At 42.2% G+C, this 16,910-nt stretch overlaps 1 protein-coding gene across 21 annotated transcripts in view; it reads right to left on the minus strand.

Moving 5' to 3' along the window:
- The window catches only part of kcnma1a (potassium large conductance calcium-activated channel, subfamily M, alpha member 1a), a 279,908-nt gene that overhangs the window by 62,950 nt on the left and 200,048 nt on the right, over positions 1-16,910 (minus strand). For 14 of the 21 annotated variants that reach the window (XM_073812910.1, XM_073812907.1, XM_073812904.1 and 11 more), the window contains exon 17: positions 2,909-2,920. The exons of the other annotated variants lie outside the window; for them this stretch is intronic. In XM_073812910.1, coding sequence (XP_073669011.1) covers positions 2,909-2,920 — 12 coding nt within the window. The remainder of the gene's footprint in view (positions 1-2,908; positions 2,921-16,910) is intronic. 21 annotated transcript variants of the gene reach the window in all.

A 16,910-nucleotide genomic window follows, 5' to 3' on the forward strand; every position in this document is an offset into this window, starting at 1 on the left:
AAAGTGGAGGGGCAGTGAGATGCCTGTGATGTCATAAGCATCAGTTTTTCAGATTGGGCCGTTTTCTGGCTGACATTTCTAAAAGAGGCATTTCTAGCACTTTTTGTATGTTCGTGAATGCGGGTAGACTACCATTATTCAACAAAGACAAGGTAAAAATGTTTTTTCATTCTCTGTCCCCTTTAAAGGTTAACTTCTAAATTAAATGAAATAACAGAATTCTTAATGCTTATTTTTTGTTGAGATTAGCTTTACCGTTTTATGCTACGTGTTTTAACATATTTGGCATATTTTATTTAAACCCAATTCTTCTACATCTTTGTACCAGAGTTATTTTCTGTTTTTCGAAAATATTGTTTTTACAGACACAATTATGATGATTACTGCTTTTATCTTACCGAATGTAGTATCAGCAATAACCTGCTCGCGCTAAACGATGCGTCTTATTTTATAACTTTCAGTTTCCATGTTGCCAGATATTAATACGAAAAACAAGCAAAAATAGCTGGCCTTAAAAACAAAGTTCGTCCAAACCTTGTATTTCAGAAATAAATCAGAGAAATCGCTAATACTAACCTACACCTACCAATCACTTTATAGATAATGTCAAAGTGTCACATTTGCTAAAACACTACGTCTAAAGAGGATTTTTAACAATGGGATCTGGCAACACTGCAAATTATGTACCCGCCCCGTCGCAGCTTAAGCCAATCTTCGTCATTTTACACTAAACTATACAGTAAACTGTCCAAACTTAATTATATATGTGGATTCGTTTTGAAAAACTAATTAGTCATTCAGAGAACTTCAAATTTTATTTTTTTATATGAAAAAATTACCGAGGTCCGGACCTCTGTGACCTCATAGCTGGCTACGGCCATGGTAAGAAGCCAGTTACAAAAGACGCATACGTCATATACTGTAATGAGATGCTAAAATACAGAGACAGTCTTACTTTTTCTGCATGGGAAAAAGTTAAAATGATCACAGATGGAATACAACAGCAGCACATTCTGTGCAATTGTCCTAAGTCTACTGTACCTTGCACAGATGGATAGCAAAAATGGACTTTAGGCCTAAATATTGCCACAGTAATATAATGCCTTTATATTGATTTATATTCAAATAAAAGTTTTTTTTTAACTCACTTACAGAATAAATGTGTACACTCCTTTGAGGTTTGGCTGCTACGTCAGAACTAAGTGAGACGTCCCTTGGTGGGCAGTGGATGTTCATGATTTCAATATTGAGTTTTGCTGAATGTTTTGGAGTGTTTGTTGGTTTGAAAGTGTAGAGATTTAGGAGCACTGAACCGCTGTATCATTCCCCATTAATTAGACACAGACAGGACAACACAACATAGCCATTAATGCATGGTTGCCTGTTGTTAGGAATCATCAATGAATTGAGTGGCAACTGTAAGGCTTGACAAATATCCAGCTTGGCTGAACCACCAATGCCAGAAAGCCCAGATGAAAGGGAAACCTGTTAAAAACATAGTTTACATCAAAAACAACCCATTTTCAATATATTTATGGAGAGAGCCAACATTACCGGATCTCAAAAATCCATAATGTTTTTATATAGTTTGATTTATGTAGTCTATAAAAAGCCTTTCCTCTGGGCTCAACAAATAACCATTTCATCAGAAATGAAGACCAAAAAGGGGGATTTAATCCATCATAAAGCGAAGGTTGGCTGGTCAGTTAATGAAAGTGCCAAAAGCGGTTCGGCTTGCTTGAATTGTGCAGAGGTTCGTTATGGTTAAGCTTTACATCCGATTAAATACCCCCCTAGGTAAGAAGCATCACATTCGGCATGCTGTTTAGAAGATGAACACTTGTTAACTGACAAATTCACACACATTGCTCCCCAAATTTGAGATTTTCACACCTCTAAAAGAGGCCTTATGCAACAGGGCTGATTGCATAGCGTCAACTCAGATCAAACCTCACATTATGGGAAACAAAGCAAGCAACACACGTCACGCGACAAGAGTGCATGCAGTTATCAAGGGCACATCTAAAAGAGAGCGGCACGTAGATGCAAACTGTTGCAGTAACTTCTGTGCAGTTGGATTGTTTTATAGAACACCAAACTGACAGGAAGTGACCTCACTTCATAAACATCTACTCAGAGACACACAGGCATTTAAGGACATGATGAACGTTACGTAGCTCCAGACAAACATCGACAGACACACCCTGTATCATTCATACTCACACTCGACAAAATCAATGTCTCACGTTTAAATACAAATACAAATGATACTCGATCCTACACACATACACAGTGACAGACGTACACAAAGACACACAAAGTGACACATTGTTAAAGTGGTGATGACAGAAAAGGCACAGATGGTTGCCATGAATAGTGTGGCCTTGATTAACCAATCATTCAAGTTAAGCGTTTAAGACTCTAGAGTCAATATCGCTATATTGAGACACAATAGTCCTGAATGGACAACGTTAATATTTACATAATGAACAGTAGATTCCTATCAGGCACTTCTCAACATGCTCTTGGCAAAAGTGAGAAAAACATGAAGTACTGTTTGCACGGACAGCTGGTAAAACACGAGCAGAAATGATTCACAGCTGATGAATACAGAAAAATAAACAGACGGGAAAAACGCAACAGAAAGTGGAGAAATAAAAACACGATAAACCCAGTGATGCAGATGGGGTGGATAAATGCTGTGTTGACAATGCCAACAGTAAAGACAAAGTAACGACTGAATCGAACAATATCAACTACTCTCTCTGCCTGCAAAGAAGTTAGTGCATTTAGCACAACGATCACAATACGAAAGATAAGCGAGAGATTTTGGCCATGTTTGAGGGGGGTGGTTTTCGCCCACTGATGATCTAAAGTGTAGCGGGGTGAGATAATGAAGAGGGCGTACCGCTTTCTGCTTCTGCAAACAACAAGAAAACATTAGAAATGAAAACAGTCTGAAAAGGAGGCGAAGCGTCACTCATTTCTGTATCTGCATATTAAGATCAGAAATTTTGGAAAACGTCAATCTCCGTGAATAACGAAAGTAGAGGGCAAAACAGTCATTTCTCCTAGTAATGGTACTCTTTGCATCTGTCTTATTTATGATCTAAATCCCAAAGTGTGATTCCCAATTTGAAAAAAATTGCTTCATCCCAGGACACCGAATTGAGAGGCTAAAGGATAATGTTGTGCCCTCTAAAGTTTTTTGTCATAATGTATGGTATGGCAAAGTTATTAAACATTTTTGAAAGCCATCCATTAGAAAGTCATAAAATTTTATGAACTGTATCATATCGACTCACAGGGTAAAAAATAACCTTTGTGTGTGTCCATGCGTTTGTTGGCACTGAAAAGAGGGGACATGAGTTGAGCTTTTATATGATATTGGGCAATAATTGGATTTTGTATTATTTATTTTAGCAGTTGAGTCATAAAAAATCTAAATTATGTTATGTCTATAATATAGACGTATCTGAGAAACAAATAAACTACTCCTATCCACATTAAGAGGGGACATTATGACCCAATCCATACACAGTATGGCATTATATATAAAAGTATATATATATAATATAAAATCTTTTTATTTTTACATAACTATGGGACAGTTTCCCAGACAGGGTTTAGATTAAGCCAAGACTAGGACTTTTACAAACATACTTCACAAAACAACATTACTGGTGTGCATATTGAGACAATGGCACTGACATATTTTACAATATGTCAATGCAAACTGTTTTCAGTAAGGACATCTCAAACAAGCAGTTTAGTTTTGGGGCTTGATTTAAAGGGATAGTTTACCCAAAAATAAAAATAATGTCATTAATGACTCACCCTCAAACTCGTAAGACCTCCGTTCATCTTCGGAAACACAGTTTAAGATGTTTTAGATTTAGTCAGAGAGCTTTCTGACCCTCCATTGAACATTTATGTACGGTATACTGTCCATGTCCAGAAAGGTAATAAAAACATCATCAAAGTAGTCCATGTGACATCAGTGGGTCAGTTAGAATTTGTTGAAGCATCGAAAATACATTTTGGCTCAAAAATAACAAAAAATTTCAATACTTTATTCAGCATTGTCTTCTCTTCTGCGTCTGCTGATGTACGACGCTGCTGATGTGTTATCCTCAGACATGTTTGCAAAGATTTTTTTTTCAAACTTACAGCATGCATCTCCCTCAGACTGTAAAATAAGTTTGGGCACAAAAAAGCTGGGGTGCACCATATAACACGTCAGCAACGTCGTATGTCCGCAGCGTCACTGCAGTCTTGTGCACGCAGTTTACAACAGACCAGGAAGAGAAGACAATGCTGAATAAAGTCGTAATTTTTGTTAGTTTTGGAGAAAAATGTCTTTTTGATGCTTCAACACATTCTAACTGACCCACTGATGTCACATGGACTAATGTGATGATGTTTTTATTATCTTTCTGGACATGGAAACCGTACATAGATTTTCAATGGAGAGTCAGAAAGCTCTCGGACTTAATCTTAAACATCTTAAACTGTGTTTCCAAAATGAACGGAGCTCTTACGAGTTTGAAACGTCATTAATGACATTATTTTCATTTTTGGGTGAACTATCCCTTTTAAGCACTGGCCGGGAAACGGTCCCTATGTGTTAATTGCTGATTTAAAATAATCCATGAATACAAATACTCAACAAATAAAAAATATTTAGTCAAATTGAAATTTAGTTTAGAACATTTAATTGAGTGGCCGTTTACACGACAAAGAACTCTAAACATTAAAGTTTTTATGCAGTTTGGTTGGTCATAAGTAGTAAATATACGGGACATACTGTCAAAATGATTGATGACTTTGACCTTTGACCTTAGGGAGGGGTAACCTTTGACCTTTAAATGATTGATGATGCCCTTTGACCTTAGGGAGGGGTAACCTTTGACCTTTAAATGATTGATGATGACATGTGACCTTAGGGAGGGGTAACCTTTGACCTTTAAATGATTGATGATGACATGTGACCTTAGGGAGGGGTAACCTTTGACCTTAAAATGATTGATGATGACATGTGACCTTAGGGAGGGGTAACCTTTGACCTTAAAATGATTGATGATGATGTTTGCCCTTAGGGAGGGGTAACCTTTGACCTTAAAATGATTGATGATGATGTTTGCCCTTAGGGAGGGGAAACCTTTGACCTACGGGAGGAGGGACTAACCTTTTAACGCCCACGTCGTGAACTTTTGATCGGCCCAGCCCACATAGCGTTGAACTTTTGAGCCGTCCCCCACGAAGCGGTGAACTTTTAACCGGAACGGACGCATCGCGTTGACATGTTTATGACCGGTGTTAACTCCAGGGGTGCGATAAATCATAATGACCGGGGTATCTCCGGGGGAGCGATAAATCATCAATGACAGGGTTAACTCCAGGGGCACGATAATTCATCATGTCTTCCTAAGATAAAACAATAAAAACAGTGTTTAAACAGGTGGTCATCGTTAAAACCGCATTCCATGCCCCATCATAAAAGCCGGGAAAATCGTTGTTACGAAAATCACAAACATGGATACACCATGCAGCTCGCGCAGTACTCCGACGAGTGAATGGCCGATTGACTTGAATCATCTTGGTATGGCTCCGAAAAAACCACGCGGCCATATCTGTCTGACAAAGTTTCTTCATGAAAATAAGAACATCGCTGCTGACGAAATTTTGCTAGAAAGTAACATAGTCGTCGGTTACAAGTTTAACAAAGAGACTCGTACTGTAATACTCTACAACGCTGAGAAAAAAGACGAATATACACCAGGACTGGACCCATGCATAGTTTTCGGTGACAAGGACTGGACATTGTTTTACAACAATGTCTGGAAAGATCTGCATGATTGTCGCGAAGAACCATTGTACATCGCAGAATGGGATGCCATAACGCCCAAAGGCCGGTACAGAGTGGTGGGCGACCATTCTAAAAAGAGGCCGGGAGACTGCATCTACTTTTTCTTTTGCAAAGACAACACAAAGCTTCGCGAACCACTGGTGGGGGTTCTACGTGCCGAACACCACAGTCTCTATGAGATGCAATTTTTGTTCAAGTGGCGCGATCTGCGAAGCATGGAGAACATTTTTTCAACCATAAACAAAATGTTCAAGTGGTGCGACATGCATGATGGGTATTGCAGAGTTAAAGTACAGCTGTTTCACCCAGAGAAGTGCTCACGCGGCCAATACTCTCTCGGTCCGTCCCCGCCCATTAACTACGCCCATTCGTCACGACCGTTATAAAGCAGTAGGTGGGACAGTCTTCATCAACAATGTCTCAACACAGCGATTCAGATAACACGTCCGAGCCTTCTCTCTACATCGATGATGACTCTTACGACGATAACGCCAACCAACACTTACCCGACGACGACGACGAACCTACTGAAGAATTCAGACGCCCATCGGAGGAGGGGCTAAGACGCCTAAAAGAACTATACGCTAATGCTGCCGATAACGCCCTCGACAGCACAGATGGGTGCTTTACAGACGTCGGATTAAAAATCATTAAAGGAGTGATCGGAGTGCTGCTAAACCACCTTGTCAACAACAAGATCAAGCAAGAGTGTCTGGGGTGCGAGATAAACCACCCTAGTCAGCGTCGACATTCCTGTCTGTATGAACCGCCCTCGTACTTTTTCGACGCACACTTTGGAGAGTTTGCAGACAAGCTGTTTCAACCCATCCTACATCCCATCGTCAACTATGCTCTACAGCGCAGTGGGCTAAAGGCTGATCCTCGGGCTATTCAAGGGGCCGCAGGAGCTATTCTCCACGAGTTAAAAGACGAACCGAACATCATCTCGAAACTAGAAGAAATCTCAGAAAACCTGCAGGGTGACGACACAGACGCCCTAATTTTTGACATCGTCGATTTCTGGAAAACGAACGCCGTTAAAGAGTAGCCATCAAAAGATGGGGAACTTCTGCAGACCGCGAATCGTCATACCCGCTATGTTTAAAGGGTATTACAAAAGGCAGCTGATGGACTTGATGCATAAGGCAATCGAGATGAAAAATGATTCGACCACGGAAAGCGCGCGTCTTACAAATTTCAAGGAAAAAATGGCTGTTGTGAGAGGACTGTCAAATTCATGGGACAATATGAGTAACTTCTGCATTAAAGACCGAGTGTCGGTCAGCGCTAGCCTCCGAAAAGTTTTGGACGTTGTGTGTAAATGTAGAGATGAGATGGGTATAACAGAAATCATGACTATGTGTACATATGTATCTGAGATCTGTCGGACCCTGATTTCAAAAGATGAGAAACACGAGATTGGTAAAATTGTAGAAACTCTGGTCGACTACATGCTCGACCGAAACATGATGTCTTGCGTACATTTTCTCGACTGGTTGGATATAATATAAAGTCGTACCAATGTTACTATCTATCCTACATGTCATCATTATCATCATGTAAACCCTTTTATATACTTATGTATTCATTTATTTTAGCATCTGTCATATGTAACCCCTTTTATATACTCATGTAACCATTTTAATTGCCTATGTAATCACTTAAATAAAGTCTGAAGCATAAAACTTCTGTCATCCATTCTTTGCGAGCGGGGGATAAGCTAACATGGCTGAGCTCATGAAGAAAGCATATTACACGCCGTCTAACCCCGGATCGTTAGGAGGTAAAAAACGTTTAAAAGACGCCGTTTTGAAGGATACGGGCGTTCGACTTACTGATCACCAGGTTTCAGAATGGCTGTCGGGGGAGGATGCCTACACGTTACATAGAACCGCTCCTATAAAATACAAACGGAATAGAGTCGTCGTTTACGGCGTGGATACGCAGTTCCAGGCGGATCTCGTCGACATGACCGCTTATTCCGCAGAGAATGATAATATAAAATTTTTACTGACTTGCATAGACGTGTTTAGTAAATACGCGTGGACGCGGGTGCTAAAGAATAAGAGCGGGCCGGAGGTTACTAGAGCCTTTGAATCTATACTCAACGAGGGGCGCGTTCCGCAGAAATTACAGACGGACCAGGGCAAGGAATTTTTTAACAAGCATTTTCAAGATCTGATGAAAAAGCACGACATTTACCATTTCGCTACCGCCACCGATTTGAAAGCGAGCGTCGTAGAGAGATTTAACAGGACACTGAAAAGCAGGATGTGGAGACTTTTAACGGCCACTAATTCACGTCGATACATTGATGTTTTACAAGACATTACGCAAGGATACAACACAGGTTATCACAGGAGTATTAAAATGCGACCGGTCGATGTCAATAAGGAAAACGAGTCCCTGGTGTTTCAAAACCTGTACGCCGGTATGAAGAACGTGCCCTCTAGAAGCGTGAAAAACAGTCGGTACATATTAGAAAAAATGACCAAAGCTAAAGATCTGTCTGCGTGGAACACGTCGGGGGAGTTTGTGTTTAAGGGACGTGCTGTTCCGGGGTCACACATGCTCGATTTGATAAAAAGCATTACTAACCCCCAAAAGGTCAGAGATGAGCTAAGACCGTTGGGATGGAACGAGTTTCTACAAGCCTTTGCAGAATTAAACATACCCTTTTCTACAGTTCCGAGTCAACATGTTAGACGAGCGATTCATTCCTTAAGAGGAACGCCTTCGCGGACCGCCGTCTCGATAACTCATTCTAAAAAAGATAGGAAGCGTTTACACCCGTCTACCCCGCGAGCCGATGTTTCGGACTTAATGTTTAAATCGCCTTCTATCGACCGAAGAGCATGGATGGAATTTTGATGTACAATTACAGATTTTATAATAAAAACAGTAAACATAGAATGTCTTTGAGTCTTTATTGAAACACACCATAATCTCATTAATTGAATAAGCATGCAAAAGAATTACAAGTCTGGACACACATATTCATTTTGTCCTTATCATATCTTTCATTTCTACGTAATCGTTTCACAAAAAGCGATACCATTCTATCATTTTTAATATAATCATCGCTATAAAGCTTCATCACGTCGTTATAGTCGCGACCTCTGATTAAATGGTAAAGAAAAAACACACAGTGCTGTCCGCAAACATCCGTCGTGAGATCTTGAACTTGTCTGCCCGAATAAAATATATTTGTGCTGTTGAGCGCTAAAAAGTTTTTGATGCTGTATGGAAAACGTTCATCCTCGGGCGGATTTCCGAAGCTGTCGAAAAAATACGATGATCCCTCTCGATCGAAATAAACGGCCAGCCAGTGTTCACCCGGCAACTCCGATGGGTGAGTGTTGATTATAGCCATCGAGGGTAAGACCCTTATTGGTCTTTCGGGAAGTTGATCGCACGGGAGCACTCCGAGGAAATGAGTGTTACATGAAATTTTGTCCATGACCGCCGTGAGTTGTAAAGTGTTCATTTCGGTCAATAATAATCGACCATGACCTGTCTGCGGTTTGAAATTTGTATGATCGAATCAAACACCGCATAAATAATCATCGTGATGGTGCGGGGTAGCGGATTTTTAAATCGCGCTTCCAGCCTGATGTTCCCGGACTTGATCAGTGATAGATGCTGTCCGCACTCTTCGTCGGGGGTGAGATTAAACGCAAACAGCGAGTATCCACTCATAAATTCGTCTCTATCGATCGCGAGAGCGTGGTTTTTCAGATGTCTTCCCGTGGACATCACCAGCTGGTAATATTCGCGCACAGCGGAACCCGATTCCAAATCAGGTTGTAGCGGCTTTGACGGTATTTGTTTACCGTCGACATAGACGGCTAGGAACTCCAAATCGTAATGATTGAAAGTGAACGGGTTTTTAACATAAGATCCGGAAAAAGCATCGTTATCGACCATCCCCAGGACGATCGATTTCGGCAGAGTTCCTAAAAACAGATTTTCTTGATTCGAAACGCGCGATCCTGTAGGTAGAGAGATGGTTTTGAGACAAACTCTGTCAACAGGGTACTTGGCTGTCGTGCTGAGCAGCGCCTGCGCATGACCCAGTCTGACAGATGGCGACACGCTTACTTTCTTGACAAATAGGGATGCCGCCAAGATTTTTACTTTGTAGGCCACGTCATCGCTCCTCATCAGACAGAATTCATCCTTGCCCCTGATCAGGCGTATTTTAACGTCAACGCCATTTATCAGTAATTTTTCCTGAAAGAAAATGTCGCCGTGAATGGGGACTAGCAGATCTACCGGCAGGCTGCCGTGCGTGAAGGACGATCTCTTTAGCAGACCCCTGTTTCGTCCTACTGGGTCGTGGACGTCCGTGTGACCCGCGGTGTCCTTGTAAAACAAACCGGGCGTGAAAAGAGATTCCAGAGTATCTTTACTGTAGTTCATGAGACACTCTATGATGCATCTGTAAGGGTACGTGCTTGAGCTCTGGGAGATCAATCGGTCGCCGAGGCTTATATCCAGTTGCGAGAACACGGTAGCCCCCGCGTAATTTATTAGCCCGACAGGGGCGGGGTCCGCGATGTCGGTGCCGTTAGGTCTCGTGATTTTAAGCCGGAGAAAGAGCATAGTGTTATTTAGGTCCAGATAATCTTCGCCCGTGCCGGCGATAAAAAACTCCAGAGGCGCAGAGTCTGATATAGCCGATAAAGGCGGAACCTCTAAATAAGCATTTTTCTCAAGAGACGTCTGCGTCGGCGGAACTGTAAATATATCCAGCTCCGACTTGATACATTCTCCGGACATGTCGTGCAGTAACGCCATGTTAGAATATGGTCTTTAGGGATCTCTTCACCGTAGCGCTTCGCTTTGTAGGCCTCTTACGCTTTCTTTGCGGTACTGAGCGCTTCTTCCGACCGCTATTTGTTTTCTTTATCGAATGACCACGCCTCCTCGCTCCCGGGGGTTTATACAGTCGCTTGCGGGCCATAACCATCAGGCCGGACCCGTCTTGAGGTTTATCGGTATGAAAGCTCGAAAGAGCGTTTGAGACGACGTCCGAAACTATGTGTTTAGCAGCCGTTTTTAGGTGAGGCTTTGCTATGCTGAACCCTTTTTTTAGCAGAGGCACCGCCATTCTGAACAATCCTCTGAAAAGACCGCCTAGACCGGCGCCGTACATGACGGCACCTCCCGCGTATCCTGGTAGACCAGAACCGGCCTGGTCCCGGTAATAGGCGACGTAATCGTCAGCGTTCATCGCACGATGATTGTAATAGCTCATTTTCAAAGCACAGATTGTTTAGCCGGTTTAAAGTGCAATTTTACGACAACTTTTCCGTAAGAAAATGGTATTTCGCGATTTTGGTCGTCCTTTAATTCGACGGTGATGTCCGTGATGAGCGACTTGTTGATCGACACGTAGTGAGGTTTGTCGTACCTGATACTGACGGATTCTTTGTCTTTACCCGTAATATGTACGCATCTCAAAAGGGGTACTTGTGAGTCTCCCACGGTCTGATATTCGATAATGTCGGTGTAAACGTAAATTGTGTAAAAGCCGGCCTGGATATCAGTTTGATGAGGAGCATACGTCAGGACATCTCTTTCAAAATCAGCTTTTTTATGGTAGTTTTCTTGTCCTAAAGGAACATTCGGTATCAAACCTAAAATATGGGCTAGCTTTCCGTAGAAGGTCAATGAAACGTTAGGCTTGGCCGACAGATAAACTTTGTTTGTTATATGATCGAGAGCCAGTAACCCTGATGTAGTTAGCGCTGCGTTGATCGCTTTAACCACTGTCTGAACATTAACGTAGTACCCGGGGTGGATATTTAATTTCTTTGAAACGAGCCATCTCGATAGTTGATCGACCTTAGGGCTGGCGGGATTTTGGGTTACATCTAGCTCACGGCCGGGATGCGTGTTTAGCAAGAAAGCTCCGTCTTCCTGGTTAAAGTTGTACCAGCTTCTAGGGTATTCAATCTCGCACAGTCCGACCGTCCATCGTCCTTTCAAGTCGATAGGCGTCGCTAGTTTTGTTCTGTAGCTAGATATTCGATTGTCGGGGTAAACCGACAAAGAAGCGTTGCACGGTAGTGTGACGTAGAAGCCGTCGTCGTCGTCCATGGTAGCTTTTGGTTCAAATGGCTTGGCGTTTCGTGATCGTCGCGTTTTTAAGACGGATGCAAGTCCACCAGGGTTTTTTTGTCTACGTAGCTATTAAATTTAGCGGGCCAACCTAACCATTTGACTAAAACGAGCGTATTTCGGCCTTGTTTTTTCTCCCCTAAAATCTTTTCTACCTTAAACGACTTGTCTTTGCTCACAATAATTTTTTGTAGCTCTTCTTCGTAAAAAACACCGTCGATGATTTCTCCATCATAATCGGAAAGTCTGTAGACCGGAGGCTGTCTCGGCACACATGCGGCCACGGTGAAAAATTCTTCTGTGTAGTTCTGCTCGTAACCTTTGGCGAAAGTGCCTCTGACTTTAGAAATTCTCACGACATCGCCTACTTTAAATTTAAACGACCGTGTCTCGTTCTTCATACCGGCGTACAGGTTTTGAAACACCAGGGACTCGTTTTCCTTATTTACATCGACCGGTCGCATTTTAATACTCCTGTGATAACCTGTGTTGTATCCTTGCGTAATGTCTTGTAAAACATCAATGTATCGACGTGAATTAGTGGCCGTTAAAAGTCTCCACATCCTGCTTTTCAGTGTCCTGTTAAATCTCTCTACGACGCTCGCTTTCAAATCGGTGGCGGTAGCGAAATGGTAAATGTCGTGCTTTTTCATCAGATCTTGAAAATGCTTGTTAAAAAATTCCTTGCCCTGGTCCGTCTGTAATTTCTGCGGAACGCGCCCCTCGTTGAGTATAGATTCAAAGGCTCTAGTAACCTCCGGCCCGCTCTTATTCTTTAGCACCCGCGTCCACGCGTATTTACTAAACACGTCTATGCAAGTCAGTAAAAATTTTATATTATCATTCTCTGCGGAATAAGCGGTCATGTCGACGAGATCCGCCTGGAACTGCGTATCCACGCCGTAAACGACGACTCTATTCCGTTTGTATTTTATAGGAGCGGTTCTATGTAACGTGTAGGCATCCTCCCCCGACAGCCATTCTGAAACCTGGTGATCAGTAAGTCGAACGCCCGTATCCTTCAAAACGGCGTCTTTTAAACGTTTTTTACCTCCTAACGATCCGGGGTTAGACGGCGTGTAATATGCTTTCTTCATGAGCTCAGCCATGTTAGCTTATCCCCCGCTCGCAAAGAATGGATGACAGAAGTTTTATGCTTCAGACTTTATTTAAGTGATTACATAGGCAATTAAAATGGTTACATGAGTATATAAAAGGGGTTACATATGACAGATGCTAAAATAAATGAATACATAAGTATATAAAAGGGTTTACATGATGATAATGATGACATGTAGGATAGATAGTAACATTGGTACGACTTTATATTATATCCAACCAGTCGAGAAAATGTACGCAAGACATCATGTTTCGGTCGAGCATGTAGTCGACCAGAGTTTCTACAATTTTACCAATCTCGTGTTTCTCATCTTTTGAAATCAGGGTCCGACAGATCTCAGATACATATGTACACATAGTCATGATTTCTGTTATACCCATCTCATCTCTACATTTACACACAACGTCCAAAACTTTTCGGAGGCTAGCGCTGACCGACACTCGGTCTTTAATGCAGAAGTTACTCATATTGTCCCATGAATTTGACAGTCCTCTCACAACAGCCATTTTTTCCTTGAAATTTGTAAGACGCGCGCTTTCCGTGGTCGAATCATTTTTCATCTCGATTGCCTTATGCATCAAGTCCATCAGCTGCCTTTTGTAATACCCTTTAAACATAGCGGGTATGACGATTCGCGGTCTGCAGAAGTTCCCCATCTTTTGATGGCTACTCTTTAACGGCGTTCGTTTTCCAGAAATCGACGATGTCAAAAATTAGGGCGTCTGTGTCGTCACCCTGCAGGTTTTCTGAGATTTCTTCTAGTTTCGAGATGATGTTCGGTTCGTCTTTTAACTCGTGGAGAATAGCTCCTGCGGCCCCTTGAATAGCCCGAGGATCAGCCTTTAGCCCACTGCGCTGTAGAGCATAGTTGACGATGGGATGTAGGATGGGTTGAAACAGCTTGTCTGCAAACTCTCCAAAGTGTGCGTCGAAAAAGTACGAGGGCGGTTCATACAGACAGGAATGTCGACGCTGACTAGGGTGGTTTATCTCGCACCCCAGACACTCTTGCTTGATCTTGTTGTTGACAAGGTGGTTTAGCAGCACTCCGATCACTCCTTTAATGATTTTTAATCCGATGTCTGTAAAGCACCCATCTGTGCTGTCGAGGGCGTTATCGGCAGCATTAGCGTATAGTTCTTTTAGGCGTCTTAGCCCCTCCTCCGATGGGCGTCTGAATTCTTCAGTAGGTTCGTCGTCGTCGTCGGGTAAGTGTTGGTTGGCGTTATCGTCGTAAGAGTCATCATCGATGTAGAGAGAAGGCTCGGACGTGTTATCTGAATCGCTGTGTTGAGACATTGTTGATGAAGACTGTCCCACCTACTGCTTTATAACGGTCGTGACGAATGGGCGTAGTTAATGGGCGGGGACGGACCGAGAGAGTATTGGCCGCGTGAGCACTTCTCTGGGTGAAACAGCTGTACTTTAACTCTGCAATACCCATCATGCATGTCGCACCACTTGAACATTTTGTTTATGGTTGAAAAAATGTTCTCCATGCTTCGCAGATCGCGCCACTTGAACAAAAATTGCATCTCATAGAGACTGTGGTGTTCGGCACGTAGAACCCCCACCAGTGGTTCGCGAAGCTTTGTGTTGTCTTTGCAAAAGAAAAAGTAGATGCAGTCTCCCGGCCTCTTTTTAGAATGGTCGCCCACCACTCTGTACCGGCCTTTGGGCGTTATGGCATCCCATTCTGCGATGTACAATGGTTCTTCGCGACAATCATGCAGATCTTTCCAGACATTGTTGTAAAACAATGTCCAGTCCTTGTCACCGAAAACTATGCATGGGTCCAGTCCTGGTGTATATTCGTCTTTTTTCTCAGCGTTGTAGAGTATTACAGTACGAGTCTCTTTGTTAAACTTGTAACCGACGACTATGTTACTTTCTAGCAAAATTTCGTCAGCAGCGATGTTCTTATTTTCATGAAGAAACTTTGTCAGACAGATATGGCCGCGTGGTTTTTTCGGAGCCATACCAAGATGATTCAAGTCAATCGGCCATTCACTCGTCGGAGTACTGCGCGAGCTGCATGGTGTATCCATGTTTGTGATTTTCGTAACAACGATTTTCCCGGCTTTTATGATGGGGCATGGAATGCGGTTTTAACGATGACCACCTGTTTAAACACTGTTTTTATTGTTTTATCTTAGGAAGACATGATGAATTATCGTGCCCCTGGAGTTAACCCTGTCATTGATGATTTATCGCTCCCCCGGAGATACCCCGGTCATTATGATTTATCGCACCCCTGGAGTTAACACCGGTCATAAACATGTCAACGCGATGCGTCCGTTCCGGTTAAAAGTTCACCGCTTCGTGGGGGACGGCTCAAAAGTTCAACGCTATGTGGGCTGGGCCGATCAAAAGTTCACGACGTGGGCGTTAAAAGGTTAGTCCCTCCTCCCGTAGGTCAAAGGTTTCCCCTCCCTAAGGGCAAACATCATCATCAATCATTTTAAGGTCAAAGGTTACCCCTCCCTAAGGGCAAACATCATCATCAATCATTTTAAGGTCAAAGGTTACCCCTCCCTAAGGTCACATGTCATCATCAATCATTTTAAGGTCAAAGGTTACCCCTCCCTAAGGTCACATGTCATCATCAATCATTTAAAGGTCAAAGGTTACCCCTCCCTAAGGTCACATGTCATCATCAATCATTTAAAGGTCAAAGGTTACCCCTCCCTAAGGTCAAAGGGCATCATCAATCATTTAAAGGTCAAAGGTTACCCCTCCCTAAGGTCAAAGGTCAAAGTCATCAATCATTTTGACAGTATGTCCCGTATATTTACTACTGTCATAAAAAGACGTAATGCAAACTGTTTCACTAATGGGCTGTTTTTGCAAGTTTTTAATAACGACACCCTGTTGTCTCCATGTAAACAACGTAATCGTGAATCTGCGATAATGGTGATGCCATGTGCACGTGTTATTCAGAATATAGACAGTTTCAGCTGAAACAACATAAACAAACAGTTTTGTGAACCAAACTTTACTTCTGGTAGATTTTCGCATATTTTTTGTTTTGTTTACTAACAAGCAAAATAAATAACCAGTAATTACCTATTTTAAAATTATAGTTAAAACATATCAACCTATAACATATTACACTGAGCTAACTTTACTGTGTCAAATTAATGTATACTGTGTCTTAAATTTTTGACTGGCTGCCAAATCCGAACAGCGGTGATCCATGCTTACCCTCTCCCCTCGTCTTTTGTAAAGTGAAACATCTTTATTTCCCACAAGGTATTTGTTCCAGAGGTCGGTTAAGTCACTAGCCAGACCCATAAACAAGCATAGACCAGAAGTTATCTTTGGATCAGGCACGTTATCATGGCAACCATCTATTGACATGTGCGAATTTAACCAAAACAACAATGGCAGCCTACAGGACGCTTCTACAACAATGCTTAACACTTGTAAAAAAGTTTACAAAAATGTTGCGTTTTATAGTCCAGGTTCACCAAATCTACCTCATCATCCATCTAAATGAAACTGCTCGATGCGTCTTTACTGTTTGTATTGAATGCATATGCACAGGTATTGTTTATTTACAAAGTAACATCGCCATCTTCTGGCTTGGCATACCTAATACAACGGATTGAGTCATCTTTGTGGATCCGTGTTAGCCTGACAAAAGTCTGATATAGCTGTGCATATGTCATTTCCTTCATCGCTCTGATTGGTTTTAGGTCTACCCAATTGGACACAGAGGCATTTGAGAGACGTCCGTTGGTGACGCCCCTTTGGAAATGATTTGTCTATAAACCATAACTCAGTTGCTACTGA

Source organism: Paramisgurnus dabryanus, chromosome 20 (genome assembly GCF_030506205.2).
Source record: "Paramisgurnus dabryanus chromosome 20, PD_genome_1.1, whole genome shotgun sequence".
NCBI classification, from domain to species: Eukaryota; Metazoa; Chordata; class Actinopteri; order Cypriniformes; family Cobitidae; genus Paramisgurnus; species Paramisgurnus dabryanus.